Raw genomic sequence first — 19500 nt, 5'->3', positions numbered from 1 at the left:
TAAAAAACGTTTTCCACATCTGAAAAATTTCCTTTTTTTATAAGGTACAAATTCTGCCCTCATGCTCGGAAATTAAAAAAAAAAAATTACTTTTAACCCACCCTACCACATAGGCTGAGGAAAAGCATTGAGAAGATAGTGTCTCTGAACTCACTCAAGGGGTTCTTTGCGGGGATAGTTTTTTTTTAGTTTGACTTTTTTCATGCAAACACGAGCACCCTTCCAGACTGTGGAATTATACATTCGATGCATTTTTAGCGAGAATTGAAAGATCGTCTATCGCTTAATATGCAAATTAGAAGCTATCGCGCGAACGGTTTCACCTTTCTCGTTCAAGCTTTAAATTCGCACTCGCTGACACCCGCGGGCAATCAATCTTTTCTTATCTGTCAATCCATACGTTACATCACCTTCGGTACCGTGATCCGATCGCGTATTCGGCAGAATTCGACAGCGGAGGAAATAAAAAAAGGCAAAAATAATCAAAAATTTCTAAATATACCAGCGTAAGTGGCACCGAAATTCCCATGAAATTTTCCGATGGCTCGGCAGCGCGGTGTACTTTATCACGGACGCAAAACGACGGGTCGAGTACGGAGCTCGTGGTACGCTGATTTTAAAAGTACCATCAACCACCGACGTCGGGTAACCCGCCCGCGGGCTCTCTTCTCCTCTCGTTTGTCTCATCTCTTCTTCTTCTCTATTATTCCCTTACCTACACCCACTTCGGCGAAAGACACCTTATTCCGAAAATCCTCGAAAAGTGGGCACCTATGGCGCACCACCGTGTCCACATCGGATGGCCCCCACCATCAGCAACCACTCCGGTTGTTCATCTTTAATTCAATTTCACCATCTCTCTGCGAAACTCGAAAGGGGTTCCCGAGTATGTGCTATCCTCTTAGCTGTACCGACTCGCACCGTTATTCCATATACATACACCTGCAGTCGTATGAGCGGTAGATTATATGTCCCAGATTCGCGTTTACCGCACTCGGCGTTTCTTTATATTTGTAAAGGAATTCATACGAAGTAGAGCTAGGGGGAAAATGTTTCATCCGCGAATAGGAGAAACTCTGCGAATAGGACATTAATCAAGTAATGAAGCGCTCGAGTGTGCGTTCGACGGGGTCGCTATGGGTTGATAACGTCTCAATTTTCCATTGTCGATTCTTCGGTTATTCGCGCGAGTTTCGCGGGTTCGATTATTTAATCAATCGCGGCTCGAGTGGGGAAAGATATTTGAGTTTCGCTAGTTGCTGACAATCAGGCGGTACGGGTCCCGCCCCTGCAGCTTCGAAGGGAAAGAGATTGACGAGATTGAAAATAACAAATAAAGAAATCATCGAATCGAGTTAAATTCTGTTTTGTCGGGTCGTAGGCTCTGCCGGAATTCGAAGTTCGTGAATCGGAGGATATTCGCGGATCATCGGCGCCGTAGAATCACGATCACCCGTCGCCATCATCCGTTCAATGAAAACCCCTCGTCATGATTCCATCGTTTTTATTTGATGTATATTTTTGTTATCCACCCCGTTTGTTTGTTTGTTTGTTTAATTATGTTGATTTGATTTGAATAAAGATTTACGCAATTATCTGAATGTGATTAATATTTTATCCACTTTTATTATTTTCATCCCATACCATCCAAAAACCCTTCGTCGCATATTATGAGTTTCTCCATTTTCATCATTTGTTACCAATTAGTTCGTCAGTTTCATCTTAATATACACGATACAGTTATTTGCAGTGAATTAGTTATCGTGCTGTTCATACGTCACATCGCATGCCAATATATATATCTGACAATGAGTATTTTGTTTGATAATTTCAAACGGGAGAACGTAAATTAGAATGTAATTAAATTGCCGTGTTAATACACGGCATAATACAAAGGACAATACGATTTCGCGTAACGCAAGTAATTATAATTGGTGCATAGAGCATGCCCACATTCCTATTCATTATTTCAATGTGAACAAACAATTAACAGTTAGCAATAAACATGTAAACCGTAACCATTGTTACGCTTACGAATCACGTGTGCAGGATTTGCAAAGTTGCATTTATTCGCGAATCATATCTGCACAGACTTCTTGTCACACAAGTTGAAATCTGCAATTTTCATCCGACAAGAAAGCCAGAAATTGATCGCTGCACTTTCCTCGCTACACGGGACGTTGAAAACCGGCGGTCACCCCCATCTTTTTCTTTCTTTGTCGTCCACCTTCTCCTCCGTACGAGTGTAATTCAGATTGGGGGGTAGGGTACGGTACAAGCTGCGCAAACTTTTATCATTCTTCATCTCCGTTATCATCCAGCATAATTGGTCGTTGCCTCCGCGGCGTCACTGGCGTCATGCGGTACTCGAGAAACGAGGCGTACCGCGCAAACGACAAGATTCTCCGCGTTCTGCTGCCATCTACTAATTGCAAGGCTGCAAAATCTCAACACTTCGTTAGTTCGGATCTCGAAATCACGCGCGACGAGATCATTGAATTTTTTATCACTTTTTTTTTTCATCAGATTTCAAGCAGATCCAGGCCTGGAGAACGACGATTCGAGATATACCGCGAGGGAACAAATCGGCGCAGCTTCCTACGAACGAAACGTAGACGGCTGATGCCTGGGAAGGTTGTGAAATTGCTGGTTACCACCGAACGGTCTCGAGCCTATTTTGCCCGCCTGTTTATATTTCCCTCGCGCCCAAGGCTGTGTGCACTTTAGATTGGTGCATCGCCCGCCCGTTCTTCCTCCTATTCAACGGATGAAATTGGCTACCGGCTACTGAACGGCATTCATTTTCGTTCTATGGGTTTCATCTAAGTTTCCAGGCCATGAGGTTCATACGTTACTCCTAAAGTTTCGAGTCCACGTTATCATCGTAGCCCGAAGACATGACCGAGATCGGAAGGCCGGTAATGGAAACCCGGAAAATATACTCGACCAGCGAACAGACTGGATTTCAAATCTTATCTCCGCATTGATCGAGGCGTCGGATTCAATCGATCTGAAACGCGTTTGATTGGGTTGCGATAAATGGAACAATGGAGAACAGCGACGATTGTCCGGCGTCGCGAATGTTATTTGAGATTCATTCGCCCAGGTATCGTTGGAAATTAGCCGATGGAAAAAATGAATAAGAAAATCGGCATCTCGCCGTAACTCTATACCGCGCTCTCACGAATATTACTCCGAGATTTCAATACCGTATCACGATCGCATACGCTGGATGCGATCGGTATCTCAGGTATGCGAGGACTCGAAGATGAAAAAATGAAGCATCATCGGCTGCACACGCATTGCGGATGTACAGAGAAATTCGCCGGTGATCGCGGGCTAGAAAAGAACCCTGAAACGATCGATAAATAAATTTTCGATCCGGTTTATCCGTTTGCCTTGAGATTTCCGCTTACATCGTTGTTCGACAGAAATGCGTTTTGATAAACGAAATGCATAACGCACACCGTTTCACCTTATCTTGGGACGGTCTTCGAGAGAAGAGTCCGATGTCTTTACACCGGTTAGTACAAACGTCCGGGCAAGGCGATCGTGATGTTTCGTTGGTGATCGTTTATCCTCGGTTTAGTCAACCTAGCGTTTGTGCCGGTCGCATCTGCGGTAGTAGCCCTCGAACTTGGAGTGATTCGTTCTAACAAGTGGTTGTAGCTCTCTACGCCGCTAAATTCCGTCTTTGGAGGAATTAAAATTCCGAACGATACGATATCGCGAATAGCTTTTCGCGAGTTCAGCTAAGAGGTGGTACACGGAAGTAAGGTAAAAAAAATAAAAAACAAAAAAAAAAATAAAATAATCAGGATATATGTGAAGTTCAATAATCTCATCGTTCGTCGTACCGAGTTACGGTAGACGGGCGGTATTCATTTACTTACTTACCTGTACCTGTTCATCTGAAAAAATTTTTGTCGCCGAGGAGCCCCAGCCTCGTTTCCTCGCTACGCTATAAATATAAAATCGTCGAGTTGCGAGTGAAGTTATTTCATGGTATTCACGAGTGGGTGAGGAATAAGTAAACTACACTCTGCAGTGTGACAGCGTACACACGTACGTACGTGGTCGGCGGTAGTTGGTTAATTCTCTTCGTTGGTTTTTCGGAGTGGTTGCCATAGTTAATACTTAGTTGCTTGTGTTTCGTACGAGTCGTGTTGTGTGTGAAGATAGAGAGAGAAAAGAAAAAAATTAAATAAAATAAAAATAAAAAGGTATAGAAAACTAGTCGGTGAAAAGGTGAAAAGCTTGCTCGACGTAGGTAGAAAACGTCGCAGTCGATTCGGCGGAGAAGGCACAGTAAAGGAGAAAAAAGATACAGAAAGGATCGAAGCAACGAGTCGAGAGGCGGAGAGGGAGGTGGAGTAGTGGGCCAACCTGTTTACCACACCGAAAGGAACGGACCTTCGTTCCTTCATTTTAAGTCTTAGCTCAGCTTGCACGAATAAACGATCCACCCAACGGAGTTCGAGCCTTAGAAAAACGCGGCGACCGAGAGACGCGCGGCAAAGCGTGCTCCGAATTTTCGTAGTATAAAAACCAAAAAGAAAGCCAAAATTTAAACAATCCAAAATGATCCCAAAATGACGTTGTGAATTTAATGCCGTTGAAACATTAACGGCGGTCGGCCGTCGAACCGGAGATTAAAATCTTTCGCGTAGCCTGGCACAGACCTCGCTGAGGGTCACGGTGGTTGAACAGGTCGAGGGATCGGGTCGTGGGAGTGACACCCACCCACCTGCAGCGCGGTTACTCGGGCGTAACGTAGGAGAGGTGGAAAAACTGATGGAAAACGTAGACTAGGAGGGGGTGAGCCGGGGAACCGGTAAAAAGTTTGATAACATCCCAAAAAAAATTTCGCGATCTCATCGAGATTCTGCGACGCGGTGTACCGGCGATGCTTTTGCTGGTTTTTTTTTTATTTTTCCATCCGGGATTAGGAATCCGTTCGCGGTGATGGCGGGTCGCTGATTCACCGATGATATCGTGGGATCAAAAATGTGTCAGTTCTCATCATATTATCCCGTTAGTCGTCTGCTCGGCGTTTCAGTTCAGTGATAAAACGAGTTTTCAGTGTTTGTTGGTTGGTTGTTGGTGTCGTTGAATTGGAGGCGGAGAGGATACGACGATAGGCGGAGAGAATTGGATTATCGGAGACACGCTTGCGAAAAAGAGAGAAAAAAAAAAAAGAAGGAAATTTCTCTATCGAAATCGGCGAGATGACCGGTAGAAGAAAAAAGAAGGCTCAGGACGGCGGTGGTGGTTTCCTCAAGAAAGTTTCGAGCCTTTTCAACCTCGATACGGTGAGTCACCACGAGAGTGAGTGAATTTCATTATCCGACTATCGTGCGAGCGCGCCGATCTCTCGTGGAAATATTTATCGGTCTATTGCCGATGTCGTTGTTGTTGTTGTTGTTTATAACGGCGTAGTTATTCATCGTCATCTCCGTCGATTACTTAATACCTAAGTATGTGCTCCGTACGCCCCCGCGGGCGCCTTAGCTACTACATCACTGCCGTTGCGATTATCATTTTCCTACTTCTACGTAACGTATTTCTTTTCCATCTTTCATTAGCCGCTCAACGTTGCATAATACGACGAGTACCGCGAGCGTTTCCGGATGTCGATAACGCACACGTACCGTGTCCAATAGCACAGCGTTGTCGGTGTCTGATTGTGAGCTTTGTAGAAGGGGGAAAAAAAAAAAAAAAAGGGAAGAAAAAATGCACGCGAGTCTAGTCAAAGCCACCGGGCGTGGATGGCGAAGTAGTGGAGATAACACGAGAGCGAGAACACTATGAGAATATTACCTTTCCGTAACGACGAGCGTAACGACGGATGGATGTATCGTATCTCCTATTGACTGGTATACCTTGTTAAATAACACCGGAGAAGATTTTCAATGAGACACGGAGTTCCTCTTCATACTCCTTCGTTCTTTTCATAATTTTTTTTTCATTTCATTTTTCATCATCGCGATCCTCGCGGATTCGTAAAGGAGATTCTTCTTCTTTACCGTTCCGCGATCGAGGCCGCGACTTTTTGTCTAGCACAAAGGTATACTTCGCGACAAACAACCCGAGTCAACTGGTAGACCGGAACGATGCTTCGAAAACAATCCAGTTGGCAATTTCGACGAGACGAGAAAAACAGATTCGCGTACGTTCGTCGGCGGTTGTTTTTTTTTTTTTTTTCTCTCTTTCTTATTTTAATTTTATTTCGAATTATTTAACGGAGCGATTCGTCGATAATCTCGTGGCGATCCTCGTCGTTGCAACACCTCCCATAGATCGACGAATAATTATTATCTTCTACCGTTATGCAATACGTACGACACAGTCGTCTCTCCGGTATATTGGGGCGTAGGCGCGGTTTCCTTCGGGTGGAATGAACCACAGCCAGCCAGCCAGCCAGCTAGCAAACGGTTACGTTGGAAGGATATCTCCGGCTACTCCGTTACCGCTGCAGTTTGCGTTAGCGCCTAATCCCAACACCCCTAAACCGTCTCCGTCCAAGGTCCTAAATCAACCTGCACTAACGCATAGCTAAGATGCTGGCCTAAATCAACAATAGAACCCCGAAATTGTTGTACTGTACGGTATTATACGGGTGGAAGGAGTCAGTCGAGATTCGGGCTCTGACTCCTATCTCACATCGGACCTCTTCCCGTAGTCGTACTCCTTCGCTCGCCATCTCGCTTTCCTATAGAACAACCGAGGTCCCTGGGTTATATCTACGCGATACCAGCCAACTCTAAACGGAATGATGTATTAAGGTACTCAGGGCTACATTATCCAGAAGGCAGACGTTGTAAAATTTACATATACATGTGTACCCAACGCCTCGGGCCTATCGCCCACGGTTTACTTCTCGCTGATTACGAAAAAAAAAAAAAAGTGAAAGAGTAAAAGTAAAAGAAAATAACGTAATAACTAAATAAATAAATGAGTAAATTGAAGAAAAAAACGAAAAAAGAAATAAAGGAGAGCATTCGTGCGGCATACAATCGAGTTGATATAACCGAGTTTCATTCCCCCGGAGTTTCGAAACAAATTGCATCGGTGGGTTGCAGGTTCTGTTATATTAGCTATTGTAGATGCTGATGCTGATGCCGCTACTGCTTCTCCATACCTCTTGGCGGGGTGTGTGTTTCAGTTGTTCGCGAAATTCAAATTCAGTTTCCTACAATAATGTCGTTGGCTGTGTATATCTATACGTGGGTAGATAGAAATGGGAGAACTGTCTGCATTCGATACCGGAGAGCCACCGTGCTATTGCGATAACGTACACGGAAATATTGACAGTATTCGCCGGTGGTCGTCGCGGTGCAACGTAATAGCGAACGTTTACCGATGCAATATCCCCGCAACCTTCTCCGTCCCTACCGCGTATAAATTCTTTTACGATATTCATTCTATCTCCGGACGTTAAATCCGAGTACTTCAACTTACTCGCCGAGGTATACGTACGCACAATTACCTGTTTATCTGTATTTTTATATCGGATAGATGAACGTCCGACGTCATTCGGATGTTGTATTACGAGTTGCTCCGCTATACAAGCAACGCGCGGTTCTTGAATATCTAATTATCGCACGAATTTTCCTCGACAATATATGCATAATACCGTGTAACTGACTGATACACAGGTATGCGTACCCCAATACCTGAACTCCTTTCGAAATAACGTGTAATCCATATTGTTTCTCGCATATCAAATTTCGTGCCGATATCGTACATTTATATTGCATATTACGTACCCTGCGTCGATATTGCGTTGCCTACGATTATTCGATAACGCTTGTATTACTTGATTTCAACTATACACGTCCGCTCTTTGTAGTTTTTATTTCGCCCATTTTTTTTTTTCTTTTTTTTTTTTTTCTTTTTGTTTTTCGGTTGTTTATCGGTCATATTTACGGGATGCAAACATCTACCCGTGCAGGAGTCATGTATGTATATACGCGCAATGCATAACGCGTATGTATCGGCGGTTTTCTAATAACGCCTGACGTCACGTACGTACCTATACGCGGTTATTTATCTTCGTCAATTGGTCAACGATTGCTTATCGTACGTACGTGTGCAATAAAAAAAAAAACTTTCGTTTTACGTCCACGTCGATTTATGAAGTGACCCAGTTACAGATCGGATCGTCGTCGATGCACACATCGTTCGTACACACCGTCGTACCAACGTCGTCGGCAAATTGACACGAATAACAAATTATCCCAGCATCACAATCGCGTACGTCTCGCGTTGTTGTTGGCGGCCTCCTCTCTTTTAAAACGTCGCGAAAAACGACGTCGACGTCGACGACGTATCCGGGGTATGGAGGAGCGAGGAGGAATATTCGAAAACGGGCGCAGGAATTCCGGAAGATACGATTGATCCACGTGTCGCGACGATCTTGATACCGGGACAGAAATTCTATCGCTGAAATTGAAGTTTCCTTCTCGTTAATTGACTTGAGACGAGAAGAAAAAAAAACTAAGACGAAAAAATTATAGCGTGAGATATTGTCGCGGGAAAAACGTGTGTATATATGTATACTCGTGCGGACGTAGTCGCAAGATGACGAGACGATGGCATTCTTCGATAAATTCCAGTACCGCGCGAGCTCCGACGATTACCACTTCTCCACTTTTTTCGCTACGTCACGTGTATCAAAACTCGATTGGATTTGCGTTGCCTTAGCTTCTCGCTGCGGCTAATTGCGAACTTTTCCTCTCATCTCGGTAAAACCGCCAATGAACTCTTATCGAAATGTAGCGACGTCTGTTTTTTTGTTTCCCTCTAATCATTTCATAGTGGGTACCTGTGTACGCGCTGACGAATTATTATGTATACCTATATCCACCGCGTTGTGCGTATGTATGGAGCAATTTACGAACAGCTGTATATATCCAACATCGGAGGGCATTTTATAGGTAGAGAATTTAATTACAAATTAAATTCTAACGCTAATTATGCAGCACCACGTATGCTTTGTACGGTAGCAACCACCGTGCACCCTATGTATATGCTGCAGCAGCTCGTTCGAAATTTTATACGCATAACGTTCACGTGACTACGTACGTACATTAATTGTATCGTGGCGTTGCTGATGTTTTCTGTTTATCTGCGTTGCGTTTTTTGTTTTTTTTTTTCAAATTCTTTGACTTTTTTTTCTTTTTCATCTTTATTCGTTCGCCACGTTGAGCTTTTTTTTAACTCGACGCGCGAGGTGACGGGACAATATACGTTTTCCCGTTCACTGCGCCGGTGTAATGTTATAATTGATTCGAAACTATGCAGGATTCGTAATCGAATTTTTTTTTAATTTCACTTTAATCCGTAGTAATTGTGATATACATCCCGAATTTCCAGATAGATCGCAAAGAAAGTAACGATGCGTAAGTCTATCGTGTTATGGATCTCAACGGGCCGCTTTTTAGTCGCGAACAAATTTCACAAACATAATTCAAAAAAACAAATTTCCCTAATTTTTCTTCGAATCTGATATTGCCCCTGAAAGAATAATAATAGTGTAACTATCGTCATTAACTTATTGGCCCGCTATACCTCCACACACACCTGTGATATGCGATCGCTTCCGGAGGAGGAGAATCGTATTTAGGTTATCTCAATTTTCGTATCTATTTTATCTCGACAGATTAACCGCCAGAAGAATTTACTACGTATATCGCTGTCCGATATCACGCGCGAACCGCACGCGTCACGTAAAAAATATGCGTACGATTGCGATATCTATTTAAAACGAAGAGAAAATTTTTTTTTTCAGATAATGCGAAAAACAGAGATTCTCCGACAAATTTTCTTTTTTGATAATGCGTAGTTTTTTTCCCCTCCATTTCTGGACGGGTGTACGGTGGTTTTTATTTTGACACGCGTGTGCGGAGGGTTCGGGTTCAAGGTGGAAAGAAATCCGTACACCTCGTGCGATCCGGGATGCCCGGAATCACCTCGCATTTTCTCAGGCTGCAGGGGTTTCTTACGACTCGAGTTTGTCACCAGGTTTACACCCCGCAACCTGTACCACCCGCCCGAACCACCGTTACGGAATATATGAATAAGAACCAACGTCCCAGCACCTATAGATATACCGCAGAAATCGATATCCCATAAATGTGTAAATGGGAGCGAATCTGAATAATTTCAACTCGTAAATACTCATTCTGACTAGGCGTCGTATTTTAGAAAAGCATTTTTTAAAAAATCAATTATTGGTAGTCCTTGATATAGATATCGTATTATACATAATATCTTCCTTTTATTCTTCATTTCGTTTCATTATTCCGATGAGAAATTGAGAAAATTTTCAAACGATTTTACATACCGTTCATTTTTCATATTTTTCTTTCACACGTCGGGGGGAAAGTGCGTACGTACAAAGTTGAAAATTCGAATAATAAAGAGGAGAGGAAGAAAAAAATAGGAGTCATTGGAATAATACTCACATACCTATGTATGTAGAAAGTTTTACCATACAAAACCCCGAATTCCCAAAATTTATTCTCTTTTTCTCTCTCCCTATTTTTTGCTCAATATTAAAAATATGCGATACGTACTATACCCGAACTTGAAATCAGCTGGGTTCGAAATTTCGGATTTTTTTTTTTTGAATTCGCCTAACAATTCTCCGACTCCGAACAACTGCGAACGACTCGCAATCTTCCGACCATTTTATGTACTTTTTCTAAAATGTTCGTGTTCGTTTCACAGAGGTGGATGTAAGGCACTCAAAAAGCCGCCAAAATCGGTATCGTATAGCCCAACGTGACGGTGAATAAAATCAGGTTACGAACCTCGTTATCAGCGAAGAGTAGCTACTCTCTTTCCCCCATACTTTTTTTTTTTTTTTTCATTCTCGCATTATCTCCCCGACTCCCTCTCTTGAATTCGGTTTATTTTACGAAACTAAAAAACGCGTAACCGACGCTCTCCCGTAATACGGCAGGTCAGATGCATATAAATAGTGTACTTTCACGTGGGGGGCGGGGTTGAATATACTACGTACATAATACACCTTATTCACGATCGGAATTCATTGAAACTAGGAACCAATTCATTTATATTGCTTAAAAGGGGGCGCGTGCTGAGATGTCGGGAGTAGCTTCTTCTCCCGCACATCTTCCGACGTGTAGTGTATACGTCCTTTATTCCGCATTCGTTTACCCATGAGTTATTTGAAAGTGAAATCGCTTCCTTTTTTTTCTTTCCACCCCTCAATATATATTCGAATCTAAATCGAATAGCGATAAAAAAACCAAAAAAAAAATACTTTCTATCAGTTGGCCGCGGGCGTACAGAAAACTGATCGAGTTGATTCTTTCTATTTTCAGTATTAGGGAATGAAAATCGATGAAAAGAAATTTTCGAAAAAAGACAAACGGTGCACCGGTAAGTACGTACGGTGGAGTAAACGTGTAAAGGACATCGAACGTATCGAGTCTTGTTAATCGAATTCTCCTGTTTCAAATTGCATTTATTTGCGAGAAAATCCATCTCGAGATACCGACAACTATGTGCAGTACGTGTGTACCTGGGTATCCATCGTTTAGCGTCGGTACTTGTCGCCTTCAGTTCTTTTTATCAGATCCTCGCTAGAGAAAAGATAGAGCGAGACGGGGAGATTTCAGCGTTGTAAGTTCTCGTCAGCTGGTCGGAGAGGAGTCTTCTCGGTGAGAAGAATCTACGTACGTATAAGACGAGGGATTCGCAAGTTTTTGGAGAAGTGTAGAGGGTGATATTCTCAATACCAGTCGATATAAAACACACCCGTACACACGCGCGCGAGAGCCAGAGTTCGATTCTTGCATTCATGTAACGGCCGTCGTAAACCTTACCTCGGAACCGATAACGAAGATTTCCAACGGCGTAAATCTCCGCCGACCCTGCCGCTGCAGCTGGTGAAAACCTATTCATTCATTGAAACCACCGGGCCAGACTCCACTTTCGGAGGGTATAAGGGATATACGTATAAGATACCTCGGGATTAACCTTCGCACGTCCCAATCCACGCGCCTATGTACATTTTGACTATGTACTCTCGGATATACTTAAACGTTGAGGAGGAGATGATATGAGAAGGGAAGGGAGAGGTTTTTTTTTATTCCTGTTTGTTTTGTCATCGGCATAATTGCCTTTACGCGAACATTCGGAGTTTCGATGCACATTGGGAAATACGCGTACGAGTGAAAATTTTCGGATTTTTGAGACTCTGCTTGATTTTCTTTGTTTTTCTCCCTTCTTTTGGTTCCCCCCGGAAAATTCGAAGACTAAAAAAGTAAGTTTCGGATATCCTCGGGATGGATTAGTTATCATCTGTATTGGATATGATGATGGGAGTTTTAGTCTGGCATACTTCCTCCCTCAAAATTCCTGTTAAATTACGTGTAACGTATACGTCTTGGGTATATATACCCACTTTATTAGATATTGCTCGTTCGCTCCCTAATTTCCTACATTAAAATTTACTTTATTCTCTTGCCCATCCCCCCATCGCGTCATGCCCCCCCTCGATCGATTATTACATTACATTCAAGCGAGAGAATTCGTATGGGTATTTCAGGAGGAAAGTGGGTTAGAGGATGAGGGTGACTGCGATGATATTGCTATCTTCATTGAAAAAGGATTAAGAAAAACGGGGGAAAAATTGGAGAGGAAAGTATCTCACTTGAATTCCACATCGCGTCTCTCCTTTTTTCTTTTTACTTTTTTACTTTTTCACTTATTCTTGTTTCTCCTTCACGCCTGGTATCGCGTGTGCGTGCGTGTAACCGCGAATCTTCACTGCACGTTTTATACCTTCGAGGTCGTTCCTTCGGATGTGGGCGGACTGTGTCTATAATAATGATGATATTTGTGAGGATGAGAGAACCGATATTAAAGCTCCTGAATTCCAAATCCTGCAGTACCACCCGCCGCCGGGTCGATTTCCACCGGAACGAAATCCGGGAATGATTTACTTCTCGGAAAACATGGAAAACTTCAGTTCAGCCGTCCCAACATTTCGAACGCGAAGGCAGGAATTGATCTTCCCGTCGTACACCGCCGTGCGCGTTGCTCAACGCGTCGATATACCAGCTCACAGCCGCTTTTGATTCCCTTTCTTATTTTTCAGTCGATGTTTCTTATCATTTTCTCTTCATATTATTTTTCAGCTACACCTATCTGCATGTTGCGCGGAATAAATCAGAAACCGTTCCTAAAACCGTTATACTCTCTCTCTTCCAGTTTTTTTTTTCCCTCGCTTTCTTTGGTTTTCGTTTTTCCTCTTTGACTTTTCTTAGAGGAAAAATTTCATCCCGTACAAAATAAGTAGGTTTTTTGCTTCGTTCGCGCGCTGAACATGACGTATGATCTTACACGAACACTGCACGTAGCTATTAAACGTTCCATCATCCCCGGAATCGCAGTTGATTTCGGTAGGAAAAATATTTCTTTATCATTCAAAGCAATATGCGCAACTGCATGGCCTGCGGATAAAATTTTCATCCAAAGGTGTTGGTAATACATGATTAAGAAAAAAAAACAAAAAAAAAACAGACATTAAGCGTAATCGCGCGATGCAAATCCTGACAGGTGTTCGTCGGATACGAAATTCGAATGCGTATTTTTCTTTCAGTTTGAATAAATAAAAGAAAATTGAACTAAATTTGAGATTTTCAATTTCTCTAATCGATATTGGATGCCTCGTTGTTACAGGCGCACACTCCCCTACTAGCCGGTGACACGAGACACGTAAGTAAAATTCTGGAAACGGTGTGTGTGTGATGAATTTTTCACTTCTGTTACATATGTGATGCGTAGAAAAATCTCACAACGTGGTGTGCTTTAAATTACGAGGACTGATATATTACCATTTATAATTCCCATGTACTGCCTAGCTAATACCGATAATTAATGAACCCACGGTATGAAGCATGATTATGATATGTTGATCGCATGATATATGGAAATTATATTATTGTATGACTGATTATTACATAGATTAAGCGAAATTTCCTATAGCAATTGTGCAATGATGTCGATTATTATTATATCCGTCCTATGCTGCGTTGAATATCGTAGTGATGAATAGCTCATGATTTGCATGAAAGCGCTTTAATTAGATAGAAAAATGTTGGAAAAAACTTAAAGTAAAAGAAAATCTTTTATACAATTCTCAGCCGAAAATTCTGCATCGTAGTAGCTCCGTGAGAATCTCGGTATGTTGTGTTTTATATGTACCTATAAAATTTATTCAAGAGGTCTTTTCAATTTTAATACATTTCTCGATACAACCCGATCGCGTATAACAATTGGTACGTCCAATTACTTTGTATTCATCAATTATACGGCGAACTCCTCGTGCTACCGGTTCTCTCGAGCGTGATTATTCCGAGTTTGAAAAAAAAAGAAATTTAACCACGATGAAGCGGAAATAAAAAATTGAAAAATCGATGAAAAAAAAAAAGTTGAAAAAGCAATTAAAAAAATGGAAAATAAAAAGCAAACATTAACAGTCCCGTGATTTTATGATGAAAAAAACACCAACCGTTCATGAAGAATGAATTCGAATCCAGCTTCACATGTACCACATGACCCACGCCCGTCGTGTTATCGTGATCATGATCGTCGGGAGAGTCAGCCGTTCAATGGATGAAAAGTAAAAAAAATGAAAACGGAAATAAAAAAAAAACCGTTCCCTCCGCGGACGCCGGTCGATCCGCGATACGGAGGAACGGGGAACACCTTGATCGTTATATATATATATAGATACGTTTACGTATACGTGCCCATTATCGTTATCACATGTCGAATCCATTACTTACTTACCCAATGAATTAACTCTTATCGTTTCCACTCTCGCACCACTCACAACACGCTTTGAATTCCCACGGGAAGCAGTCCGCTACCACGGGACTACTCTTAATTCTTATCCCCCATTCGGACGCGCGAGGAGCGTATATCGTTCGTTTTGTTTCCCATTCGAAGTTATCGCGAACCGTTCATTGGATTGTTCTTCATTTTTCATTTAAGGTAGTTAAGATGCAGTGGTTTTGGAAAGAAGAAAAAAATGCCAAAATTCGTTCTCGAGATACACCAGAAACTGTGCGATTTTTCATATTTTTCCATCGTTAATCACATCGGTGTGAATTATTTTTTTTCGTTTTATTTTCAATGGATAGGGGACTTTTTTTCTCTTTATCACGTATTTCAATTCCGTCAATGTCCGAAGAAAAGTCAGTTTTAGTGTGAACGACTACCCTTGATCCAATACAATCAGGATTATGTTACGGAGCACTTCGAGGAAATATGAGGGATCCGAGTGTGTGAGGATCGTTGTTGAACGTAATCGGGTATAACTTATACGTATAATTCTGTAATGCGCTAACTTTCGACAAAGTATACTTATCTATTATGGGGTACGGGGACGATGGAATAATGAATTGTCCAATGAAATTAGGCTAAATTTGATTAAACGGATGCTTAGTCAGCGCGACTGTTACAATGTATCCTGCACCCCACCACACACGTAACCAATTACAAGGTGTACGTGTGTATGCGATTGTATAATACCCGCCCTATATAAAGCGAGTTGTTTTCGCCAAACTCAAGTTTTACGCGTAATCTAATTACAGTCGAAAATTAATCAAGACAACTTGGCCAATAAAGCTTAAACTGAAAACCCCTGCAGCTCACTTCTTCGCCTCGCCCTCACCTCACCCTCGCCGCCTCGAGTAGGGCTTGTCAAGTTGAATTCAATTTGCGAAAGTCTTCGGGAACGCGGGAAACCCAACAGATACTACCATGTATTCGCTGCAACGCGTTACATCGGTGAACGGCGTATACGTGTATGCAGGTGTATTCGTTAAATATGATGCCAAATTGTAATTAGAAATACCAATTAATTGATTCGGAAAATTATACAGAACGCGAAATGTAACCGCGGTTTCATTTGTCGGCCTTCTTTTTTTCTCTTATTTTCGTCGTGATTGCAATCCTGTGCATGGCATGCAACGCATAAAATTACGAAGAATCTTCTCACTCCGAGTATTAAACACCCCTGATAGATGCTCTCCGAAAAATATCTTGAGATCGAAAAATGAATGTACGTTCACTGGAATCCGATCGTTTTTAATTGAAGTAAATTTTTAGATAAAATGCGCCAGGGAATTCGTTGTAAGTGCTTTTTTTCCACCCTCGTTCAATCGACTAATTAATTCATTTATAAATATAAAAAAAAAAAAAAGAGAGAAACTTGGAAAAAACTAATTTAGGTGAAGCTTCAAAGCTCCTGTTTGACAAAGCCATTCGATACTCGTATCGCGGTAATTGGTTTCGGCGTAAAAATGTTGGAAATTAGTTCGCAGCCAAATGAGACAATATTGCGAGTCGGAAGCATGGAATTCGCCGTACGGAGTCGCATAACTACGTACGGTTTGTCGTTTTTAATATGGTCTCCGCAAACCCATGTTCGCCGCAGCAGAAGTTCTTTGATGGTTTTTACTAGATATTAAACGTCCGCACGTGTACATCGAACGGGTCATCAGACGAAGGATTTCGAAAATTGAGAGATTAATTATAGAGATCAAATAACTCGCCGAGAGAAGAAGAAAGGTAGAAACGAACGAAGGAGATGGAGAGGGCCTACAATCGTGTGTAATATACCTTATATCTGTGCCCCTGATTTGCTTGACAGTAAGTTTTTTTGCCCCCCTCCCCCCCCATTTTTTTTCCGGCCCTTTTTTTTCGACTAAAACGACAGGTGCGGCTTAAATCACCGTCGCCTCCTCTGCTGCGTCCCCTACGGGCGAACTAAACTTTTGGGATCTCTCAAAACTTCTTCCTTACCTACTTCCTTCCTTTTTTTTCTTCCTTATTTCCTTCCCTCGTTTCTTACCGCGTTCTCGTCCTTCTCCGCCACGGTATAAGGCGTAGCTCGGGCAGAAGATTCATAGAACCTCTAATTCGATTTGTCGCTTACGAAAATTTTGGAGGGAAGGATCAGCGGGGCAGAGAGGGGGGGGCGGGAGGGAGAGAGGGAAGGGCGCATATTTCATTCTCTGACACTTCGAAGGCGCCACGGCGTATAGGTATAATGTATGAATATCCACTTTTGCAAATAAAACGGGCAAACTGAACACGACGTTGCAAAACCTTCCGAACTTCCCGTTTCTCCCCTCTTCCGTTCCCGCAGACACACCGCGCACCCTCTCAAGTTCGTGATTCTTTTTTCCTCGCTCGAATTTCATTTTTGAAAACCGACGATGTTTTTCCAAATTGATTTTCTCGTCACTGTAACGATCTTGTCTGGAAGATTTTCTTTAAAAATTCGATCCTTCGGACACCAAATATTATCATACATAATCTCGAGGCATTGTAATATATTATCGCGGCACCTTCTACGCGTAGGTATATGTATTCTATGTATGTGTATGTCTATAGAGTTGCTGATGGTAACGGTATAATTATGTAGGCGTCAGGGTGAAATGCGGTTACGCGGTTAGGTTTACTTCAAGTCTTAGCGAGGGGAAGAGGGGTTCGTAAGGTTAGGCAGAGCAGCTATACTTCAGTTCCTGGTTTACCTTGCTTCGCCTTGCCGCGGGGGGTTCGAATTCTCTCGGGATAGAGACAAGAAGCTGATATAATTATAAGACAAGACAGACAGACCCTGATGCGGTTCCGTTGCAGACATATAATCTAACAAACAGTAATTAACTACGTAACGTCTACGTGTCAAATCTTCAACCGTACGTCGCACGTTTTGGGTTGAAAATTTTGCGATCGAATGAGCGCGGTACGCGTCGCGTTTGATTCGATCTGGTTTGAAATTGTGTGTATAAAAAATTCGACGATCTCGGAGGTACGTTTCGGTTTCTAATACGGATTGTGTGACGTAGTTGGAGTTACGTGGGCGCACTTGTATTCATTCTCCTCGACGTACCTTTAAAATGAAAGATAAACTCCGATCTTACGTATAGCCGAGCAGTTAACTTCAAGACGTATGTTACACGGGGGTAAAGTGTACTTTGTAAATTGAACCACCACCGCATATTAGACATATATTCCAAAAGGCGGTTATCCCAACTTCTATGTTATATCTGCTGCAGACCACCAATTCACGTTCGCCGCGACTTACACTCGGAACGTACGTACGTACGTAGGTATATCTCTGCGTATATACGTTACCGTCTCGAGAACTTTTGAATAAATAGTTTTTATACATATATATATATATACACGTTAATGTTCCGGACTAACTTAGCGAATGGGCGAATCCCGGCGTACCTACGTCACGAGAGGGTTCGAAAATATATAGCTACCTGTACCCCGCTACGTACACCAATATCCTCGGATGATGCTGGCGCGGGTGGGTTCGCGAGGATCCAAGTTTTCCCATCTCAAAAACACGCCACGCGATGCAAGAAAATTTGCATGCAAAACGCTTCCCACTATCCCCGTACACGTACACCCCCGGTAACCGCTACTACACGCAGTGCAACGCGTATGTCCAGCGGGCGCGAGATGGATGCGCTTTAAATTTCAGCAGAATTTTCATTTTTTCATCCATGTAAATTCTATTTTTTTTTTTATACCCATCCCCGGAGCCGCCTCCTCGATGACGAATGAACCTGAATCAGTTCGGAGGGAAGTTAGGAAAATTTTCAAAGTATGTCCAGCTTCTCTTCTTCCATTTTTTTTTTTTTTTTTTTTTACCGCGTTGATAATATTTATTAATCGCAGTCTTGAAATTTCTTTGTCCGGTTTCACGGTGGAAAATAACCCCCGTATATACGCCGGCTATCTTTTCAATTATCGAAACACGAAAGTTTCACGGGATTCCGAGTAAGCCAACACACCCTGCGAACAGCCGGTGTTGGTCGGTGCCGATGTTACCGCTGCAGCCGAGGATAGGCAATAGCCCCGGATATTCGCGAGTTACTTTTCAACGGTTGAATGGACACCGAGAGTTCGAGATTTTACCATCCCCCTTTATCCCCATATCGCATTCTCTACTTTATTATTTCCTCCGCTATTTTCTATCCCGTTCTCTCGACGAACGTTATTTATACACGTGTGTTTCAATCCTGAATTATTTATCAGCGTAATTGGCTAAAAGGATGAAATGGAGTGGACCGGATATGCGAGCCACGTCCCGCTGAGATATCCCCTTTTTTTCAACACACCCCTACAACTTTTCGACACCGTCCCCCGCTATACGGTTCAACCGTGTCAACTCTGCAACCTTATTTATTACACGTCCCTAGCACAATCTCGTAAATGTCGCCGGGAGAAATCTAAATCGAAAGACAAACCTTGCAGGATCGCCTTCCCTTCGCGCTCTTGTTGCTAGATAATTACTAGCTCGGAATACGCGATCCACACCGAATAAAAATAAACTAAAGAAGTATAAAATTTGATATCCGATTTTGAGAGATTCGAGGTGCTATTCGAGTGATCTCGTCGAGTTGCAGAGGAATAGCGGGCAGTGCTGCTGCT

General features: G+C 42.5%; 1 protein-coding gene across 19 annotated transcripts in view; it reads left to right on the top strand.

Annotated features, from left to right (window-relative positions):
- The window catches only part of LOC105690854 (disks large 1 tumor suppressor protein), a 311797-nt gene that overhangs the window by 225947 nt on the left and 66350 nt on the right, over nucleotides 1-19500 (top strand). For 16 of the 19 annotated variants that reach the window (XM_048657365.1, XM_048657364.1, XM_048657363.1 and 13 more), the window contains one exon: nucleotides 13720-13755. The exons of the other annotated variants lie outside the window; for them this stretch is intronic. In XM_048657365.1, the coding sequence (XP_048513322.1) occupies nucleotides 13720-13755 (36 nt within the window). The remainder of the gene's footprint in view (nucleotides 1-13719; nucleotides 13756-19500) is intronic. 19 annotated transcript variants of the gene reach the window in all.

The sequence above is a fragment of the Athalia rosae genome, chromosome 6 (assembly GCF_917208135.1).
Source record: "Athalia rosae chromosome 6, iyAthRosa1.1, whole genome shotgun sequence".
Lineage (NCBI taxonomy): Eukaryota > Metazoa > Arthropoda > Insecta > Hymenoptera > Athaliidae > Athalia > Athalia rosae.
The sequence above is the reverse complement of the archived record's forward strand: the minus strand, read 5'-3'. Positions and strand labels throughout refer to the sequence as shown.